A 19,927-nucleotide genomic window follows, 5' to 3' on the forward strand; every position below is an offset into this window, starting at 1 on the left:
ATATATATATATATATATATATATATATATATATAATCTGTGTGTGAGTGTGTGTGTGTGTTAAAATTTAAAAAGCATCAAAAATCTTAAAACATTTGAGAAGAAAAAGAAGTTGATATACAAAAATTCCTGGAGTTTACAAAACATCAGCTAACTCTGAATTATCAGAATTTTCAATAGCTAAAACTGCTTTTAAAAGCTTGCTGCATCAATAGTTTCACTCCAATCTAACCATAAACCAAACTCCTAGGTGAAAAATTTACACTTTTTTTTCATAAATGCAAGTATAAACAATTATTAAATACTGTGTAATACTTAAGGAAAACAACAAAAACAAAAATAAGAAAAAAATATATTAAATCTAATCAGGAATGCAAGTAAATTTATTATTAAAAAATAAATACAAAAAATAATAATCAAGATAAACATAAAATACATTTTTTTCAATTTGTGTATAAAAACCCTTTTTTTCTTTAAAAATATTATTTTCAAAATATATACATATATATATAAAACTAAAACAAAAAAGTAATATTTTTAAATGTCATTTTTAGGAATCAATTTAAAGATTCATAGTTTTTCCTCTTTGCAGAGATTTTGAAGTAGATAAAAATAATAAGAATTATCAAGAGTAACACTCCACCAGCAATGGCAATATAATACCAATATGGAAAACCTAAGAAATAAAAACTTTTTATCATTATTTAACAATATATAATTGAAAACCACTGCAATACTTTGAAACATGTGAGTCTTTTACAAAAAAAAAGTACTATTTAAAATTCTGATATATTGTAATGGGTCATTCCATATGAAATCATCCAGACCATGACACCCTTACATCTCAGAATTTGTTCATTTTTACCTCACTTGCAGTCCATATTAAAAAAATAATAACTGCGAAAATTTTAGTTAAAAATACACATGGGTTCCAGAGATATCATCAGTTAAAATAATGCTGACTCAGCATTTTAGTGATTATCTGAAGCGAGTACAAAGCAACTTTGACATATAGTATCTTCATAATGGCTTGGGGAAATTTCCTAAAATTTGGTACCCCAATAGATTTTAACTTGCAGAATCCAAAAAGAGCACTCTCAAGACTTGATTGTCTCAGGAAATGCCTTGTTTACCCAATTTTGTTCAAAATTATTGACTTGTAAATTCATGATTTTTGGAGGTAAAATGAAGGCTGTGGCCCAAAATCCCGAATAAAAAGTTTAATTGTATATCATTATTTTATCTTAGGTCTACTGAAAAAAATTAGGTTCATCAATTGTCTCTCTAGTACTTGATCAAAATTTGCGTTTAAAAATTGTGTCTTTATAGAAAAATTTAAATTTTTTAACGAAAGCACATGAAATGTTTTTGAAACATTTATTTGAATAAAACGTCAAATAGTGCTATTTATTGACTAGTTCAGGACATTTATAGTCACAGGTCAAGTGAGGGCCAGGGAGCCTCTGACCAATTTTGCTTTGCCCCCCCCCCCTAATCTCCCTGGATTTTTTTTTTTTTTTTTTTAAATGCGTTAAAGGATATAATAAATAATTATTAAAATTCAATTTAAAAACATTTTTTTTTTTTAGTTTAAGTTTCAGAAACAATTTTTTTTCATTATTTACCTCTTATTTCAAAGTAAGCACTCAAAACTTAGATCTTTTTACGATTTTAAAAATCATAAATTTTAAAACCAAAAATATTGAAATGTTTTTTAAAACATTTTAACAATCAATATCTTTATGTTATTATTTAACAATCAGTATCTTATGGTATTAATACTAATATAGTCATTGACATAATAAGGTGGACAGTGGGATTTATTTAAACCCTTCTCAGCCTTCCATACAAGGATTTGAAAAAAAGAAAAAAAGAAAGACAAATTCTAAATGCAAAATAGGTAAATAAAATTACAACAAAATTATTTTAAATGTATTTAATTTTTTTTTGTAACCAACTGCTTATATTCTCTAAATCTAAATCAGATATGTTGTACGTACGACCTGATATTGTTGTGGGTGTAGAAATTAGACATATAACTTCAGAATTGAGCACCCAACACTCGTCATTTCTCATTGGCCAAAAGAAGTTTTTACTTGGTCCATGTGGATGCATAAATCTGACTTTTATATCAAGCTCACTTACATCTTCAGCAATCCCTACCCACCAAAATCCGTCATAAAAACATGCAATATAATCCATTTTTTTAATGTTTAATGAAATCTCTTTATCATGTTGGCTTTTTGGAATGATATCAAATATTTCAATACATGTATCAATACTTGTTTTTTTACAACTTATAGTGTTTGAAGCAATTGGAATAAAATGATGATATGTCCTTGTGCCAGGAACTGTTCTTCCACCTAAATATCTTTTTTCTAATTGTGCTCGTGTTTGATCGATTTCATCTTTAGAAAATAATATAAAACAAATTCCATTTATCTTGGCTTTACAAAAGCAGTACATTAAATTAACATCTAAAATCTGCCCAGTAGTTATTTGTTTTAGACTTTCTTGGCATACTACTCTTTTAACAGTCCCACCAATACCATCACAGGGGGATTTACCATGACTGGTAGCAAAAAAAACCCATTCAGCATTTAAATCAAAGTCTTTACTGTGATGACAAAGATTGATAAAGTTTTTAAAATTTTTAAATTGTGCTGCACAACCATCGGAAAAGTATTTCACACTTGATACATCAGGTAGATTTTCTTTGATATATCTAGTTATATCTTCCTGAGTCTTGTAAATAAATCCTGTGTCATGATTAACATCTTCTGAAAGGTAACAAAAAGATTTGTGTTTGAGAACTTTTTTCTCTATAAAATAAAGTACAATTGTAAAAAGTGAACATTGACTTTTACTCCAGTGATAACTTTGAACCTCATCCTGAACAACATATTGATAATTTTCAGCAAAATCTGCTAAAATTAAGCATTCGTTTTGGTTAAGATTTTCTTTACAGTTTTTCAAGTATCTACTTTGTGTTTTTGCAATATATGAATGAGTGGTAAGGTTGTCAATGCTGTCACATAATAAATCATTAAATTCATCAAGTGGCAATGATTGTAATAGTAGTGTTGTACGATCGGTACTCTGCCATTGCTTGAATGCTACATCTTCTTCGAGCTCATGGTCCATAAACTCCTGCACTAAAAAACTTTTTAATGCTTCAATACCAGGGCATTGGTTACATCGATGCAGCATACATTCTGCATTTTCAAGCGAACAAACAATCAATGCCATAAAATCTTTATAATTTTTATTCCACCTAATGGCATCAATGAGAAGTTTTGTATTTTGGTGATGTATGCATACACATACATTATGAGTACCTGAGGCATTAGTTGTAATACACCATTTAGGTTTAAGAGTACAAAACTTTGACAAACTGACTTTGATGTTAGGGTAGTCTTTTTTAAATGCAACATGTAATTCATTAAGATTGAGTAGCAATAATCTTTTTTGAACATGCTGGTTTTTCTTAACACTTACAAAATCTTTTTTTCCTGGCATCATTCTCGAAAATTCATCACTTTGATAAAAGTTAATCACTAAATTAACTGTTTCTGGTGAAAGTGGGTTTCCAGTTTTTTTGGGGGGCAATGAGAGAATTCCATGCTCATTTTTAACTTTTCTCGCAGTTCGAACAAGATACTCAGACACTTCAAAGTAGCTTGATATCTTTGTACGTGTCCATGATTTTGGTGCGAGTGTTAACATTTGCACCTTATGGCGATAAGAGTCAGTCCCTGAAATTTTTTTTTTTATTTCATACATTAAAAGGTCTAGATCATGGTCATTGTTAATGTTGTTATTTGAAATGGGGCTTTTTATTTCTGATGTTAAAGAAGTTTCTTTAATGTTATATGCTAATGAGACCATTTTTGCAACTCTGTCAATAGTGTTCTCAAACTTTTGTTTTGCTGCAGGCAATTTGCTGTGTTTTGAAAGACTTTTTAGTTTGACTGGTGAAATTCCAAGCAATTCTATAGTGGTATCTAACTTAATTTTTTTCTCACTTTTTGATTCCCATTCCTCCTGTGAATTTAAATCTCCATCTGTTTCTACTGCTTTTTTGTAACATTTACTGCACAGTTTCCAACCTGGGGTTACATAAACATTATTTTGTTGCAAAAATTTCGCTAAGTCTAGGGAAATCTTTATATTACCTAAGAAAAAAATTTAGTTTTAAGTTTTTAAAATAATTGAAAATATAAAATTTTTTATAAATAATAAAATGTTTTTCTTTTATTTTAATTTCCATATAAATTCTGTTGTAATTAATTTTAGATTACCTTTTATAGCAATTTTTTTACTTTCCATGTGTGTTCCAAAAGGATTGCAACACTTTGTAATTTTTCTCTCAAAATATTTTCCATAGAATTGCTCATGATAGCAACATATAACTCTTATTGAACAATATTTTTCCTTTAAATTTGCTCGCCATATTATTACTTCTTGTTTTTCACAAGAAAGTTCTTTGAATTGAACAAAACCTTGTTTTCTAGAAAATCCAGTTTTGTGGCAATGAATGTTAAGACTTTTTCCAATGTCACATTTCTCCATATTAAATATATTTATTACTTATAATATTATCTGCTAAAAAAATACAAAAACAATAAAATTCACAATCACTCTTTAAAAAAATACAAACAAGGAAACAAAACATTTGCTTATTTTTGATATAATAAGAGGTAAGCATTCACTGATTTGAATTGAAATAATGAAAAAAAATTGTTTCTGAAACTTAAACTAAAAAAAATTATGTTTTTAAATTGAATTTTAATAATTATTATCATTTAACGCATTTAAAAAAAAAAAAAAAAAAAAAAAAATCCAGGGAGATTGGGGGGGGGGGGGTGAGGTGGGCAAAGCAAAATTGGTCAGAGGCTCCCTGGCCCTCACTTGACCTGTGACTATAAATGTCCTGAACTAGTCAATAAATAGCACTATTTGACGTTTTATTCAAATAAATGTTTCAAAAACATTTCATGTGCTTTCGTTAAAAAATTTAAATTTTTCTATAAAGACACAATTTTTAAACGCAAATTTTGATCAAGTACTAGAGAGACAATTGATGAACCTAATTTTTTTCAGTAGACCTAAGATAAAATAATGATATACAATTAAACTTTTTATTCGGGATTTTGGGCCACAGCCTTCATTTTACCTCCAAAAATCATGAATTTACAAGTCAATAATTTTGAACAAAATTGGGTAAACAAGGCATTTCCTGAGACAATCAAGTCTTGAGAGTGCTCTTTTTGGATTCTGCAAGTTAAAATCTATTGGGGTACCAAATTTTAGGAAATTTCCCCAAGCCATTATGAAGATACTATATGTCAAAGTTGCTTTGTACTCGCTTCAGATAATCACTAAAATGCTGAGTCAGCATTATTTTAACTGATGATATCTCTGGAACCCATGTGTATTTTTAACTAAAATTTTCGCAGTTATTATTTTTTTAATATGGACTGCAAGTGAGGTAAAAATGAACAAATTCTGAGACATAAGGGTGTCAAAAATATTTTTTTTTGGATGATTTCATATGGAATTACCCTAATGTCTGTAATACTTAAAAGTAATTTACAGGTTGTGTATATGTATGCTGTTCACTTACGATTGCTAGGGATGTTGATTCCTTGGATACAAACTCCAGGACAGCAACATTTACTTGTCAAACTGAAATACTGAACCAAAAGTAATTTTTAAAAATACTTCTATGAACTTTCTTTAAGTAAAAATCCAAAATATCTTTAAAATATATATAAAAGTTATATTGTTTTTGTAATAATTTTGACTAAAACTTGCCCATATAGTGTTATTCATCTTTAAGCATCTATTAAAGTCATAATTATTCATTCTAAATATAATTATATGTAGCTATTATTACAATATTAACATAATCAAATTGATGTAGTTAAAGATAAGAAAAATAAATATAAACTAATGTACATAAGTTGGAAGAACTCCTGGATCAACACCTATGTATTGAAACACTGAGTTTTCAGGTTCAATGGATCTATTACAAACAAGTGAAATCACCATTCCATCAGATGTTAATTTATCTCTAAATGTAAATTCAAGTAAGCATATTATACACTTCTTTTAAAAATAAACGTTTACTAAAGACAACAAATGAAAAACTTTTGTAAAAAGTTTGAAACTTTTAAAAAAATTACAAATTTTCTTTTTGAAAACTTGTAATTTTTTTAAAAGTTTCAAACTTTTTACAAAAGAAAACATGAAAAAAAATTAAAAACTATGAATTTTATATTTTATTATCTATAATCTAGAAACTTACCTATATGTAAGAGTAAGATTAGAAGTAATATATTGAGCATAATCATTGTCAAAACCAAATTCAGAGTCTTTAAAAAATCCAAGACTTTCACATCTATCAACTGATTCATTAGTGAAGCGTGCTGTCTATAATACATTCAAACTCACATTTAAGTAAGCATAGCTAAAAGAGTTTTAAATCTTATTTTTACATTTTCTTTCAAAATTTAGATTCATTACTTAGTTTCTGTACTGCATTTAAAAAAAAAATCAATTGCTCTGAAAAATATTCAGGTAAACAAATTAAAATAAGAAAAAAAAAAAAAGAAGCTGCCTTACAGAAGCCTTTTCACAATGAGTATTTGGAGGAACCATATTCAGAAACATGTCAAATGTACCGCAAGGATGGAAAGCATAGAACCAATACTTGTTATCATATGTTACAAACCTAGTAATTAATTATAAATCTCTTTATTCAATCATTTAATTAGTAAATGTGAAAAAGTATAGAAATGGTAAATGTGAAAAAAAAAATAGAAATGGCAAGTGTGTGAAAATAAATAAAAAAAGGTAAACATGTGGAAATATAGAAATAGTAAGCATGAAACAAAATTATTTTAATTACACTTTAAAAATTTATAAACTAAAATGATAAAATTATTCATAAAAAAAAAATCTTGTGTGGTTTTAAAGTTATGATAACTATAAGTTGATTAATACTAGTTACATAGTTTTATGTTAGTAAATCATAAATGTATAAAACAGATAATAACAAATGAATAAGATGAGGTTGGAAAAAAAAAAAACGTATTTCGCATTTATTTATTAAAAGGATTACAAACCAATATTGAAAAATCAGCACAAAATAAAACTAAAATGGGAATTGTCAATCATCAAACTATATATATATTTTTTAATTGTAGCGAACTTAATATTTTGAAAAGAAAAAAAATCCCATTTTCATTTAAAATTTTTGACATATCTCGGTATTCAAACCCTGAATTTACTGTAATAAAATAATTTGTATTTTCACTTTCATTTCTTGGACAAAAAAACTCATGATTTTTTTTCTTTTAGATATAACAAGATTTTCAAAGTCAAACTCAAAAAAAGTAGTTCAAACAAGAAGTTGAAAAATAATCATTTTTATTTTAGTGCTATGGAAACTTATAAAATGATGAATGATGTATCCATTCTTCATTTCCTGATTAAAAAACGTATTATATCTGACTTGTAGTGTTCTTGAAACATTGTTCTGTAGCTTAAAATTGATGCGTTGTTATATTGTAAACTCATCTTCTGCTGACAAGGAAAATGAACTCTTCAACAGAAGATAAATAGAATTTCAAAAAAATAACAAAACAAACAAACAAAATTTAAACAGACTACTAAGAAGCAACAGAAAGCAATGAATATTTTCTGGACATTAATCAATAATAATCAGGACTGGTAAGGCCTCAAGATGCTTAGGCCTCCAGGCCTTCAAGCCTCCAACTTTCAGCATATAGCAGAAATACATTTTATTTTAAGTGCTTTTATAATGTTAAAATTATTGACAGTTTATCAAACTTTTTATAGTTAAATATATAGTTTATTTTTTATAGTTAAATATATAACTTATTAAACTTTATATAATTAATCTTTTGTAGAATGTTTTTAGTAATGTTAATAAACTGTTGTATTGTTTATTTGAAAGTTCATCATCTGGGCATAGTATTGGTTTAGCTTTTAGTAAATTCAGGTTTTGAATACTAGATATGCCAGTAATTTTAAATGAAAATGAGATTTTGTTTTTTTATAAGACATTAAGTTTGCTACCATTATAAAAAAAAGTTTGATAATTGACTAATTCCCATTTTAGTTTTACTTTGCGCTGATTTTTCAATATTGGTTTGTAATATTGTGTCTGATGATGATGATGATGATGATGATGATGATGATGATGATGATGATGATGATGATGATGATGATGATGATGATGCTGATGATGATGATGATGATGATGATGATGATGATGATGATGATGATGATGATGATGATGATGATGATGATGATGATGATGATGATGATGATGATGATGATGGTGATGATGATGATGATGATGATGATGATGATGATGATGATGATGATGATGATGATGATGATGATGATGATGATGATGATGATGATGATGATGATGATGATGATGATGATGATGATGATGATGATGATGATGATGATGATGATGATGATGATGATGATGATAATAGTAATAAGAGTAATAATCATTATTAGTTATTGCTATTTAAAAAAAAGTGTAATGAAAAAATTTCTCACAGTTGTTATATTTTTTACCAAAATCATTTTACAATTTTTTATTGACTTGAACTATATTTCAGAACTGTTATGCAATTTATTCAGTTTATTTCTGCTAAATTATATCTGCAGACATAGAACCCTGCAATTTTTTCCCTTCTTTCAAACACAAGAAATATTCAAAAAAAAAACCTTCATAAAAGAAAATTAAATCTTTTAGTAAATTTGTGAAAACCAACAAAAGGTCCCGCAGTTGTTGGTCCAACAGTTAGAGCTATCCTTAAAGTACCAGTGCATACTCAAGCTCTTTACTTATGGTTTCATCTTTTTTAAAAACTATATATTTCAAAAATAAATCAAAAAATTAGTTATCATTCATGTATTATTATACGTTAACAAAATTTGGAATTTTTTAATTTCGCTTTTGAAACTGTACAAATATAAACAATCTTGATGGTAATATGCTTGAATTTTTTTTTTTTGTATGTAAGATACTTAAACTACTATATACCTATATTTTAAATATTTAGCAATAAAACTTAATAAAACTAAAAATAATGCCACGTAGTATAAATATATTTGCATATCTTTTTATATCAATATTATTACTTTTTTTAATCATTATAACTATGGCAATATAACCACATTGCTTGGAATACAAAATCTGTTACATTGATTTTCCAAGAATGCCATATAATGTTTTGCAAAAAAAGATATAAACTATTTAATTCTTAACAAAAGCAAATAAACTTAAAAAGAAAATGCTTTTGATTCAAAGACAGCTACTTCTGTAATAATACATGTTAAGATTTCCTACTGAGAATATAGTCAAAGTTTTTAACAGAACATAAATTTATAAATTGAAGTCATTACCTAGGAATTCTTTGTTGAGTGTCATTTTTAATGAGATAATCAAGCCCTACAACTTCCTCAGTATCACTCATTTGACACGCACAACCTTGGTATCCTTTAAGAGAAGTGCAAGAAGTTGCAGCAATCACGTTGCAAAAGCAGGGTAAAAAAGCTAAAATGATGCATCCAATTCCAATATTCATTTGCTTGTTGATGAAATACTAAATTTATTTTCTGCTCTAACAAATAATGAAATTAGTAAGAATATAGGAAATTACCAAAAAAAAAAATCATTTAGATTTAAATGTGATTCTCTTTGTACAGCGTTCTTACATGAAAATATTTGATTTGTTTTGCCTTACGGTTTTTAAGCCAATCAACGTTTGTAAGGGGTGTGTCAATGTGTTTTTCTTTGATAATAAATACTACTTCCGTTCCACAATAGTTGCCCAATTTGATCAAACTTTTATAACTATAGCTTCGCTTGTGTTAGACAAACTTTCAAAAGTAATAGCTTGTTGAAAAGGGTAACTCAAGGCTTTCTAACAAGCTTGGGCACTTAAAAATAGGTGATTAGTAGGTGAAAAAAAAATACATTTTCAATATTCGGACCAAAAGTATCCAAATGTGACAACTATTGTGGAACGGAGGTAGTGGTTATTTTTGTGATGGTAAAGAAGAAAATCACGGTTAAAAAAAGAAAAGTAAACCACCAAAAGCCCAGCAATAAAATGCCACATTCTTATTAAGAATTCTTTATAAGAATATGGCATTTTGTTAGAGGTGTACTTTTCGATCGAAGTACTCACCCAAAACAGTTCACTTTCCCTTTATTCGCTTGTATTATTACACGTGGTCTGTAACTTTAAAGGAAACGATAAAAAATGGAAATGAAGAAAGAGGCATTTTTAAATATGCTGGAGACATCTAATATTTACATCAAACAGTTCACTACTTTACTAAACTATGACATGATCAAAAAGAAGGTGTAAAGGATTTCCAAACGTTGGCTTTCCATGAAGAAACAATCACAGAATTTACATGGTTGAATAAGGCCATCAACAAGAATATATAAAAGAGCACATCAGCCCGGTAGAACAACCTTCTACGTGATATTAATCCACTGTACTCCATCATTAGGTCTTACCACAAACCTATCAAGCGCAAGTTTGGGGGTGTTAAAAAGACAGATTTTTGACTTAGATTTAATTGGCAGCCATTGATTGTGGTAAGGCAGTCGTGAACACTGGATATAATAGCGGCGTTCCAGTAGTTGAAAAGTTGGAAAAATGCAAACTGTAACTATGTGCTTGCTTCATCTCGACGAATTTGTTCGGTTTTTGACACCAAACATGCTATCGCCATAATTGCTTGAAATTAATAGAAAGTTAAATTAAGCACAGGAAACAAAACTAGCAAATTTATGGTCATAATTTAATTCATTAACTTATTTATTAAGTAATCTTATACGAATTGATTTTCTTCTTTTCTTCGGTTGGATTAGGTTTACGTTGATGTTGATTGCTTCGCAATTTTTCTTTTTTTCTTTCTGGAACTAAATGTTCAATTCAAAATATTGCTGATACATGCTCTCTTTTCCTGAAATAATTTTATTTGATGTGCAGTGAATTAAAAAATGTAAATCAAATAATTTTTTTCAAGTTAAGAAATCCCTCAAAATATTCGTTTGTACATTTTTTGAAAAAATATAATTTGAATAGTGGAATTAAATTTATATAGCCGAAAATAATTCGTTTCTTTATCTTATTTTTGTTAAAGTCACTCCACTGCTGCTTAAAACCAACGTAGGCATGTAAGAACATTTTGCAAATACGATGTTTGATTTTGTAAAAAACAAAAAAGCAAAAATAGCATGGAAAATTTCTTCGCGAATTGTTTCGTTTATCTGTTTAGCATCTCTTAGTTTCAAATCTCTTCATTGTTTTGGCATAATAATGTTGTTTAACTTGTCACACAGACAAATGTTTATCAAATGATATTTATGGATTGTTTCATTAACATTTAAACTTAAAAAAAAAAAAACTCTTTTTTTATTGCTTTTAACGCTTTTTGTAGGAACAGATCTTCCTTTCGTATTAAAATACGGCAGATTGTCTGAAAGATTTTCTTGGTTGTTGTTTCCACAAGGTTAGATTTGATTTTCGTTTACTGTTACAGTTTCACCATTATTAAACGGTTTTCGTTGTTATGGCAATTCATTATGAGGGGGTTTTTGTCGTTACAGCATGATTCAAAATCATACTATGTACAAGAATGAGCACTAGAATGTGGTTGTCTTTCACTCACTGCATAAATGAAAATTAACTTTATGAAATGATGATGATGATGATGATGATGATGATGATGATGATGATGATGATGATGATGATGATGATGATGATGATGATGATGATGATGATGATGATGATGATGATGATGATGATGATGATGATGATGATGATGATGATGATGATGATGATGATGATGATGATGCTAAATAGTTAAAAACAGTTATGATAATGTTAAGCAGAAGTTAAATCAGCGAAGCTATAGTTATAAAAGTTTGATCAAATTGGGCAACTATTGTGGAACGGAAGTAGTATTTATTATCAAAGAAAAACACATTGACACACCCCTTACAAACGTTGATTGGCTTAAAAACCGTAAGGCAAAACAAATCAAATATTTTCATGTAAGAACGCTGTACAAAGAGAATCACATTTAAATCTAAATGATTTTTTTTTTGGTAATTTCCTATATTCTTACTAATTTCATTATTTGTTAGAGCAGAAAATAGATTTAGTATTTCATCAACAAGCAAATGAATATTGGAATTGGATGCATCATTTTAGCTTTTTTACCCTGCTTTTGCAACGTGATTGCTGCAACTTCTTGCACTTCTCTTAAAGGATACCAAGGCTGTGCGTGTCAAATGAGTGATACTGAGGAAGTTGTAGGGCTTGATTATCTCATTAAAAATGACACTCAACAAAGAATTCCTAGGTAATGACTTCAATTTATAAATTTATGTTCTGTTAAAAACTTTGACTATATTCTCAGTAGGAAATCTTAACATGTATTATTACAGAAGTAGCTGTCTTTGAATCAAAAGCATTTTCTTTTTAAGTTTATTTGCTTTTGTTAAGAATTAAATAGTTTTTATCTTTTTTTGCAAAACATTATATGGCATTCTTGGAAAATCAATGTTACAGATTGTGTATACCAAGATATGTGGTTATATTGCCATAGTTTTAATAATTAAAAAAAAGTATTTATAGTGATATAAAAAGATATGCAAAAATATTTATACCACATGATATTATTTTTAGTTTTATTAAGTTTTATTGACAAATATTTAAAATATAGGTATATAATAGTTGAAATATCTTACTTAAAAAAAAAAAAATTCAAGCATATTACCATCAAGATTGTTTACATATGTACAGTTTCAAAAGAGAAATTAAAAAATTCCAAATTTTGTTAACGTATAATAATACATGAATGATAACTAATTTTTTGATTTATTTTTGAAATATATAGTTTTCAAAAAAGATGAAACCATAAGTAAAGAGCTTGGGTATGCACTGGTACTTTAAGGATAGCTCTAACTGTTGGACCAACAACTGCGGGACCTTTTGTTGGTTTTCACAAATTTACTAAAAGATTTAATTTTCTTTTATGAAGGTTTTTTTTTTGAATATATCTTGTTTTTAACAGTTCTGAAATATAGTTTAAGTCAATAAAAAATTGTAAAAGTAAAATGGGAATTAGTCAATTATCAAACTTTTTTTTAATGGTAGCAAACTTAATGTCTTGAAAAAAAAACAACAACAAAATCCCAGTATTCAAAACCTGAATTTACTAAAAGCTAAACCAATACTATCCCCTCATAATGAATTGCCATAACAACGAAAACCGTTTAATAATGGTGTAACTGTAACAGAAAACAAACTATTCTCTTTACATGCCGCAAGGAACATATGATTGTACGACAGCTTTAAATATCTTTGGAACTACTGGAGGTGGACGTTCTTGACCTTGAATAGCTGCTATTGATGGAGAAGCAAGTTTTATGATCATTTTCATTATTTTAGAAAGTATTGAACATGGGTCATGGGCCTGATATTATGAAACCCTAAAATATATTCTGTTGTCACAATTACAAAGCTATTTTTTAATTCGTCTCATTAAAAAAAATGTTTTAACGATTATTTTTCTATTATTTTTTTTTGTTATTAAACATTATTAAAGATTATTTTTTAAATGAAAAACAATTTTCAGCTTGGCTGAAATAGGATTCTTAAGTATCGTCTTTCCCACAGAGCAAAAAAGGCAATTACACAAAGGATTTCTTGTCGTCAGAATCTTAATAAAAAGGTAGTTTAGTAAAGGGGAATAGTAGAATGTTTATAATTTTTCTTTAACCGTCAATAACCAAACTTTCACCATTCGTTCAATAACTGGATACTCGGGTATCCACCTACTGTGAGGTGAAAAAACAAAATTATAATCTACAAAACTTATTGTGAAAATGAGAAACTTTTTTTCTTTTCTTATAACAAGTTCTAACAAGTTAAAAAATTCTACTCTAGAAACTGAAATGGATACCCGGGTACCGGGTTACTGACCAGACGGTTAATCTTAAAGCAGTAGGACATTTCACATACCAACAGGAACTCTGTCATCTGGAAAGTCGATTTGCTTCCCAAAAAACTTTCATATCTTTTTGTCTTGTTTAGACATAGAAAGCAGTCTTTTGGTTTCCATCATGATATTTAGCTTGATTTAGCATCCTGATATTTTTATTTTGCTGTTTTAAAATACGAAACTGAAAAGCTAATGGAGGATTTATTATTAAAGTAACACATTTAAAAAATGAAACAAGTTAAAAAAAACCACAGAAATACTTCCAAATTTTCAAAATCACTGTTCCTTCACAGACAATAGTGATTTTAAAAACTATTTTAGCTTAATCCTGTATAGTTGTACAATTATACCCTAAAAGGTTTTTCTCTGGTCAGAAAATTGATTTAATTTGCACCCGATGAGCATGGCCGCCGAGAAGGGGGGGGGGGGGTGGGTGGGGGTGGACGGGGAAGGATTCCCGGGGCCCCGCGCGTGTACAAACAATTTTTTAAAGTAATTTTAAAAATATTTAAATAGTTTTGACTTTAAAAAGGTTTAATTAACTTTTATTTTTCATTTTCAATGACCAGAGCACGCTTCTTTTGGTTCTGGGTATGTAATTGATCATAACGAGGGTCCCTTAAGAAAACTTCCCCGGGGCCCGAAATTTCTCTCGGCTGCTATGCCGATGAGTGTGCTTTCGATAGTGTAATGCTTTTTCAATAAAAAATGTCACTCTCCACTAAAAATTGTTCAGGCTTTACTTTAATTTGGAATATAAATTTTAAATTTGTAAAATTTGCCTTTAATTGAACAATCAAAAAGAGTAAACCACATAAGAAAAACATAAACCAAGGAAATTTTACTCATAGCAAAATACTGTTATCGCAGGCAAAGTACCTCTTCTCCTAATTCTACAAATGCCGTACCCTAAAAGTGTAATTTTTAACACTCCTAACTTGAATCCCGTTGCCCCTCTATAATCCTCCTGGTATATATTAAAATAGATAAAATTTGATGGATAATATACACAAATATAAGAATGGTTATGTCAATTTTTGGCATTTATTCTTATTCACAACCACTGTTTGTTAGAAAATAAATTTGTACAAAAGAAAGTGTACTGCAAGACATAAATTGGTTAAACAAAGGGTTTTAGCTATAACAACATACATTAGGTTTTCAAACTTTTGAGACTCAAAAACTAAGATAAAAATATTTACTTTTTAATAGCAAAATTAACAGAAAGCGAATGATTTCATTCTGATTTTATGTTTCGAACTGAAAAAATCTAATCAATGAACTACGCATTTTGTTTCAGATATTGCTCTAAAGAAATGCTAAGATTACTTTGATTAGTTTCCAACAAACGACTTAACTCCTGAGTCGGCTGAGACAACATATGAACGAGCTCAGAGTGCATATCTTTCAAGGAGGGTAGGTTTGCATAAGTTGAAATATTATCTATATTCATTATTGTATTTTCTATTAGAGCGCCTAACAGCTCAATCCTTGGATGACGATTAAACAGTTTCAACACTGACTTCATGTTAATATCATTACCGAATGCAACAGCGGTTTGAGAGCGAAAGAGTAATGCTATATTTTTATAAGGAGAATTATTTAGGTAAACACAAGATATTTTGTTAGGAAAAACTTTAACTGAGAGATGTTCTTTACTCATGTTGTAACGAAAATCATTCCATTCAGGAGCAGTTAACGAATTGTATTGGAACACAAATACTTTGCTATTCGTATCGAACACTTTTATTACTTGGTTACCTAAATTGATCTTCCGCTCAGGATACTAAATACAAAGGTTTACTTTAACTAATATTTTGTTTTAGAACAAAACAATAAAAAGTTAACACATTGAACACTTCAAAAAACCATTTACCTGACGAGGCTTTTCTTTCTTTAAAAGGTTTCTTCCAACCCTACATAAACGCTCTGCTGCTTTTGGTGCACTCATAACAATAGAATAAGCATTAAGGGTATTTAAATACTAACTAAAATTACAGACAAAAACTTGTAAAATTAAAATGCAAACTAAAACTTTTTATACCCAGCACAAATAAGTATGTTAAGAAGTCTCTCAAACTTTTGAATTCAAGACTCACCTAAATTTTTTTATATATAAGATAAGATCAAAGAAATAATACAAGCATTAAAAAAAATTTTTTTTAATGAATTTTTACAATTGTCAGTTGTGCATATTCTCTTTTTCAAAACTTGCTTATCAGCTAAATGTCTCACTTCAATAACAAAGCTTCAGTCAATGACTAATTTGATGGCATATTCATTAAAATACCCTGGCCTTCTGGCAGATATATTACATTGCGGGACATGGAAAGGTTTTGAGCTATCTCTTCACTGGCTTCAATTTTTCGAAGCTCAATAAGTCCATTACCAACTTTCTTAAAAGAGTCAGATAAAAGTTTGGCTCCCTGAGCATCACCCTCAGCACTGATAATAGCAGCTTGTTTTTGCTGTTCAGCCTGCAGAAAAAAAAAAAAAAAAAAAAAAAAAAAAAAAAAAAAAAAAAAAAAAATGTAATAAGCCTGCTAACAATAAATGTACATATATAATATTTTTGTAAAATTTAAATTTGAATTTGAATTTTTGTTTAATATCATGGTACCATTTTATTTTAAACATCTATAAAAATAACTATATCTAAAGATATTTGAAAACATTTAACACTTACTCTTTCTACCAGGAATCTTGCACGTTCAGCTTCTTGTTGGGCTGTAGCCAGGAAGAAAATAATATTTAATGCAATCAATCATAATATCTGCATAAAGAAAATTTTTTTGCCAAACATTACTGTCACCCTTTTGTAAAGAACTTACCAACTTGTTTTAATTCAACTGCTTCAGTGAATTCTTTACCAAATGTAAGATGTGTCTAACATAAAACAAAACATAAAATTAATCAAAGCAAAATACTTAGCAAATATTTCAAATAGCATTTAACTTAGAAGAGAAATTATAGAAGCTTTTTTACAAACTAGTAAGTTCAATAAACCTACTAATGATATATCGTCTAAAATGAGACCAAATGCAGTAGCTCTCTCTACCAGTGCATCTTGAACAGCAAGTGATACCTGAAAAAAAATTCTAATTTATGAAGAAAATTTAAATAAAGTAAAAGTTTGAGAAAGGTTTCCTTAGAACTTTTATGACCATAGATCCATTGAAAATTATAAAAATGTGTTTGGTGGAAGGAATTAAATTATAGAACTTGTGATTAATTGTTTAATTAACTTGTTTGAAGTTAAAAAGCTGAACAAATACTTTAAATCTAAAAAAACTTACAAGCTCCCTTTGAGTTATTAGCTCACTTGCATCAAACTGAGCCTAAAATAAAATTAAAAGGTTTTTAAGAATTAGTGGTATTTTTAAGAACTTTTTAACAAACGACAGAAAACAATAGCCTGAAAATTTGTTGAAGCATTAAAGATCCAGGATTTGGAAATCATTGTAATCATATCAGAATGTAACTTGAATTTAAAGTTTATGAGTAATAAACAATATAGTAACTTCTTTGATTAAAGTTAAAAAAGCATATTTAAAAAATGTTATGTAGAAAATATATGCAAAATCTGAAAAAAAAAAACAAAAAAAAAACACATAAAATGACCATTTATTACTATTATCTTTTTTTCATTTTAAGATTTTTTGTAGCTTTAATTGAAACTGATAGATAATATTGCAAAAATATAATGAAAAAGAATTGAAGTGCTGAAGAACCAACTTTGAAAATATTGAGACAGCTTGGATTTAAAGAATCTCGAAGATTTAAAAAAGCTCGAAGAAGAGGTTTCACAGGTTTAAGTAATCTTTAATGTGGATTGTTAATAGAAAGTACTTACAATTGTTCATAGAAGATACATTAGAAAGTTTTTATGTTTAAATATTTTTTATTGCACTTCTTTGAAATTCAAAGCATAAGCAACTTACAACAACAGCTTTCAAGACCTCCGTAGTAATTGAAGGAAGGACTTTTTCAGCATAATCTTCACCTAAACTCATATATATCTTTGGAAGTTCAGATGCTTTTGGCCGAAAGAGAATTCTTAGAGTTATATTTACATTCTGTAAATCTAAAGAAAAAAAAGTTCTTTTCTTAAAATTTACAATTAATTTCAATATCATGGAATTATGCCTATTTAATTGTTTCTTTTTATTTCAAAAACATAGCTTAAACTGATGAAAAATGTTAACAATTAGCAACTAAAATTTAAGTAATAATTAAAACATTCTTGCAATCTTTATATGATTTGCTTGATGAAGACATAAAATTTAAAATTACACAGTCAATCATGAAAAAACTGAAAATAAAGAAAAAACAGTTAAAATAAAGTTAACAATTTGCTAAAACAAGACTTTGACAAATCAAAAAGATTTGTACTTAGTTTGTATTAACTTTTTTTATTTATAAATACAAGTAGGACTTTAACAACACAGTTGTAGTTGATGTAATATAGATGATTTAATGTAATCAATGATTATAAGTAAATATTCATTAAAAATATTAAAACCAATTGCAATTAGATTTATTACAAATTAATATGTTGAAATGTAATAAATGTAAAAGTAATAAGTGTAAAATTACCTTTACTACCAGTTATTACTGGTATATTTCTTGGTTTGCTGCGTATATCAAATATAATTGGACGTTGAACCAAAGGGATTAGGAAATGTGTTCCTTCGCCAGAGACTTCTGGAAGAACTCCACGAAATCGGTCAAATAAAACAGCTCTATGGCCACCATCAACTGAAGATTAAATACAATTAAATATGATGCAAAAATACAACATAATAAAAAACTAAAAATATGTTAAGTTAAATATTAAAGAAATATTGATATTATTTCCCCTTAGATTTTTTTTATGGTAGCAAAACAAAATTATACTACTTAACAAGAATTTAAATATAATCATAAAGTAGTTTTAACTTTCGAAGATGTATTTAAAAGACCTTTCTTAATAATGAACAGAAAAAACTCCAAAACTTTAAGACTCAAACTAATAAACTAAGCACTTTTTCAGATTAAATAAATTTGTGAGGCAGTCATTTGAAATTTAGGATGATTGACTGAGCATTTAAATAGATAACATTAATATAAAAAAAGTATGCTATATATTAAGTCTCTGTATATTTAACACAATTAATATCAAAGATAGTATATTTCATAAAACAAATTTAGGTAGCAAACGAATCTTTTGTTTAATTTAAAAAATTTCGATCTTATGGCGGTTAAATTTTCTAAACAGCTATTTAGATAAAGTCTAAGAAATTATTACTATTTGAATTGTGTTACCCTTTAAAGAGCAATATGTTTTAGTCAAAGACTATACAAGAAGATTTAGTATGAATTTACTAGAAAATACAACACACCATTGTACAAAGCATTGTTAACTATGCCACCAGTAATGGCTAAGCCAAGTCCAAGTTTGGTTAGTTTGTTTAAGGCCATTTGAATCTTGATAAAGGGAGCACTAGTTTACACTCGTGCACAAACTTCGTCGTCGGCTAAAAAATAATTTCATCACATTATTTTAAAGCCATATTTCTAAGCTACTGCTCGATTATTCGTACCTGTAAAATGTTTAGGTGATTTATTGGTAAACGTTTGATACATTGAGTTTTTCGAATAACGTTATTTTTTTTAAATAACAAGATTGCATTTCCCTAATATTTAAAAACATCATTTTTAGTTAAAAAAATTGCTAACTTTTATAGAAATTCATTATATACTTCAAATTTTTGCTTAGCTTAGTTTTTTATGGAGTCTGAAAGAGTTTAAAAATCATTGGTTGGGTTATAATCTCAAAAACTTTAGAAGTATAGGATTTTTTTTA

At 27.9% G+C, this 19,927-nt stretch overlaps 4 protein-coding genes across 5 annotated transcripts; all 4 read right to left on the bottom strand.

Annotated features, from left to right (window-relative positions):
- Positions 1-84: 84 nt before the first annotated feature.
- LOC145185797 (uncharacterized) lies at positions 85-10,028 on the bottom strand. Of its 2 annotated transcripts, XR_016455879.1 has the most exons (7): positions 9,457-10,026; positions 6,628-6,736; positions 6,311-6,435; positions 5,962-6,076; positions 5,818-5,869; positions 5,627-5,696; positions 645-676 (listed from the first exon to the last, which is right to left on the bottom strand). XR_016455879.1 is itself a non-coding variant. In XM_090098534.1 (6 exons), exons 1-6 carry the CDS (start codon positions 9,636-9,638, stop codon positions 558-560), a joined length of 720 nt encoding a protein of 239 aa, XP_089954660.1. In that variant the 5' UTR covers positions 9,639-10,028; the 3' UTR covers positions 85-557. The 2 variants fall into 2 exon arrangements, 1 of the variants encoding a protein (XP_089954660.1); XM_090098534.1 differs by lacking the exon at positions 5,818-5,869 and having other exon boundaries at positions 85-676; positions 9,457-10,028.
- On the bottom strand, positions 1,797-4,834 carry LOC149884204 (uncharacterized). Its single transcript, XM_090098532.1, has 2 exons — positions 4,302-4,834; positions 1,797-4,175 (listed from the first exon to the last, which is right to left on the bottom strand). The coding sequence occupies exons 1-2, from the start codon at positions 4,570-4,572 to the stop codon at positions 1,927-1,929; spliced, it is 2,520 nt and encodes an 839-aa protein (XP_089954658.1). The 5' UTR covers positions 4,573-4,834; the 3' UTR covers positions 1,797-1,926.
- A 5,088-nt stretch (positions 10,029-15,116) lies between the features above and the next one.
- On the bottom strand, positions 15,117-16,097 carry LOC145185292 (large ribosomal subunit protein uL10m-like). The gene is made up of 2 exons (XM_080061162.2): positions 15,959-16,097; positions 15,117-15,868 (listed from the first exon to the last, which is right to left on the bottom strand). Exons 1-2 carry the CDS (start codon positions 16,031-16,033, stop codon positions 15,365-15,367), a joined length of 579 nt encoding a protein of 192 aa, XP_079917288.2. The 5' UTR covers positions 16,034-16,097; the 3' UTR covers positions 15,117-15,364.
- A 131-nt stretch (positions 16,098-16,228) lies between these two features.
- On the bottom strand, positions 16,229-19,643 carry LOC145185291 (prohibitin 1-like). Its single transcript, XM_080061161.2, has 8 exons — positions 19,464-19,643; positions 18,679-18,840; positions 18,024-18,166; positions 17,379-17,420; positions 17,093-17,167; positions 16,914-16,968; positions 16,769-16,809; positions 16,229-16,559 (listed from the first exon to the last, which is right to left on the bottom strand). The coding sequence occupies exons 1-8, from the start codon at positions 19,540-19,542 to the stop codon at positions 16,344-16,346; spliced, it is 813 nt and encodes a 270-aa protein (XP_079917287.2). The 5' UTR covers positions 19,543-19,643; the 3' UTR covers positions 16,229-16,343.
- Positions 19,644-19,927: the final 284 nt, after the last annotated feature.

The sequence above is a fragment of the Hydra viridissima genome, unplaced genomic scaffold (genome assembly GCF_058129835.1).
Source record: "Hydra viridissima isolate aposymbiotic clone 2 unplaced genomic scaffold, HvirCarnegie_v1 scaffold_9, whole genome shotgun sequence".
Taxonomy (NCBI): domain Eukaryota; kingdom Metazoa; phylum Cnidaria; class Hydrozoa; order Anthoathecata; family Hydridae; genus Hydra; species Hydra viridissima.

What these genes read in the sequence shown, in the direction of transcription:
- LOC149884204 (XM_090098532.1), bottom strand. Translation starts at nt 4,572, where the DNA reads ATGGAGAAATGTGACATTGGAAAAAGTCTTAACATTCATTGCCACAAA. An exon ending in TAAAAAAATTGCTATAAAAG is followed by an intron (nt 4,176 to 4,301) that starts GTAATCTAAAAT and finishes TTTTTTTCTTAG; the next exon opens with GTAATATAAAGATTTCCCTA.
- LOC145185292 (XM_080061162.2), bottom strand. Translation starts at nt 16,033, where the DNA reads ATGAGTGCACCAAAAGCAGCAGAGCGTTTATGTAGGGTTGGAAGAAAC. An exon ending in AGAAAGAAAAGCCTCGTCAG is followed by an intron (nt 15,869 to 15,958) that starts GTAAATGGTTTT and finishes CTTTGTATTTAG; the next exon opens with TATCCTGAGCGGAAGATCAA.
- LOC145185291 (XM_080061161.2), bottom strand. Translation starts at nt 19,542, where the DNA reads ATGGCCTTAAACAAACTAACCAAACTTGGACTTGGCTTAGCCATTACT. An exon ending in TAACAATGCTTTGTACAATG is followed by an intron (nt 18,841 to 19,463) that starts GTGTGTTGTATT and finishes TTTAATCTTCAG; the next exon opens with TTGATGGTGGCCATAGAGCT. An exon ending in TTTTAGACGATATATCATTA is followed by an intron (nt 16,969 to 17,092) that starts GTAGGTTTATTG and finishes GTTTTATGTTAG; the next exon opens with ACACATCTTACATTTGGTAA.
- LOC145185797 (XM_090098534.1), bottom strand. Translation starts at nt 9,638, where the DNA reads ATGAATATTGGAATTGGATGCATCATTTTAGCTTTTTTACCCTGCTTT. An exon ending in CTCATTGTGAAAAGGCTTCT is followed by an intron (nt 6,436 to 6,627) that starts GTAAGGCAGCTT and finishes AATGTATTATAG; the next exon opens with ACAGCACGCTTCACTAATGA. An exon ending in AATCAACATCCCTAGCAATC is followed by an intron (nt 677 to 5,626) that starts GTAAGTGAACAG and finishes TTTATTTCTTAG; the next exon opens with GTTTTCCATATTGGTATTAT.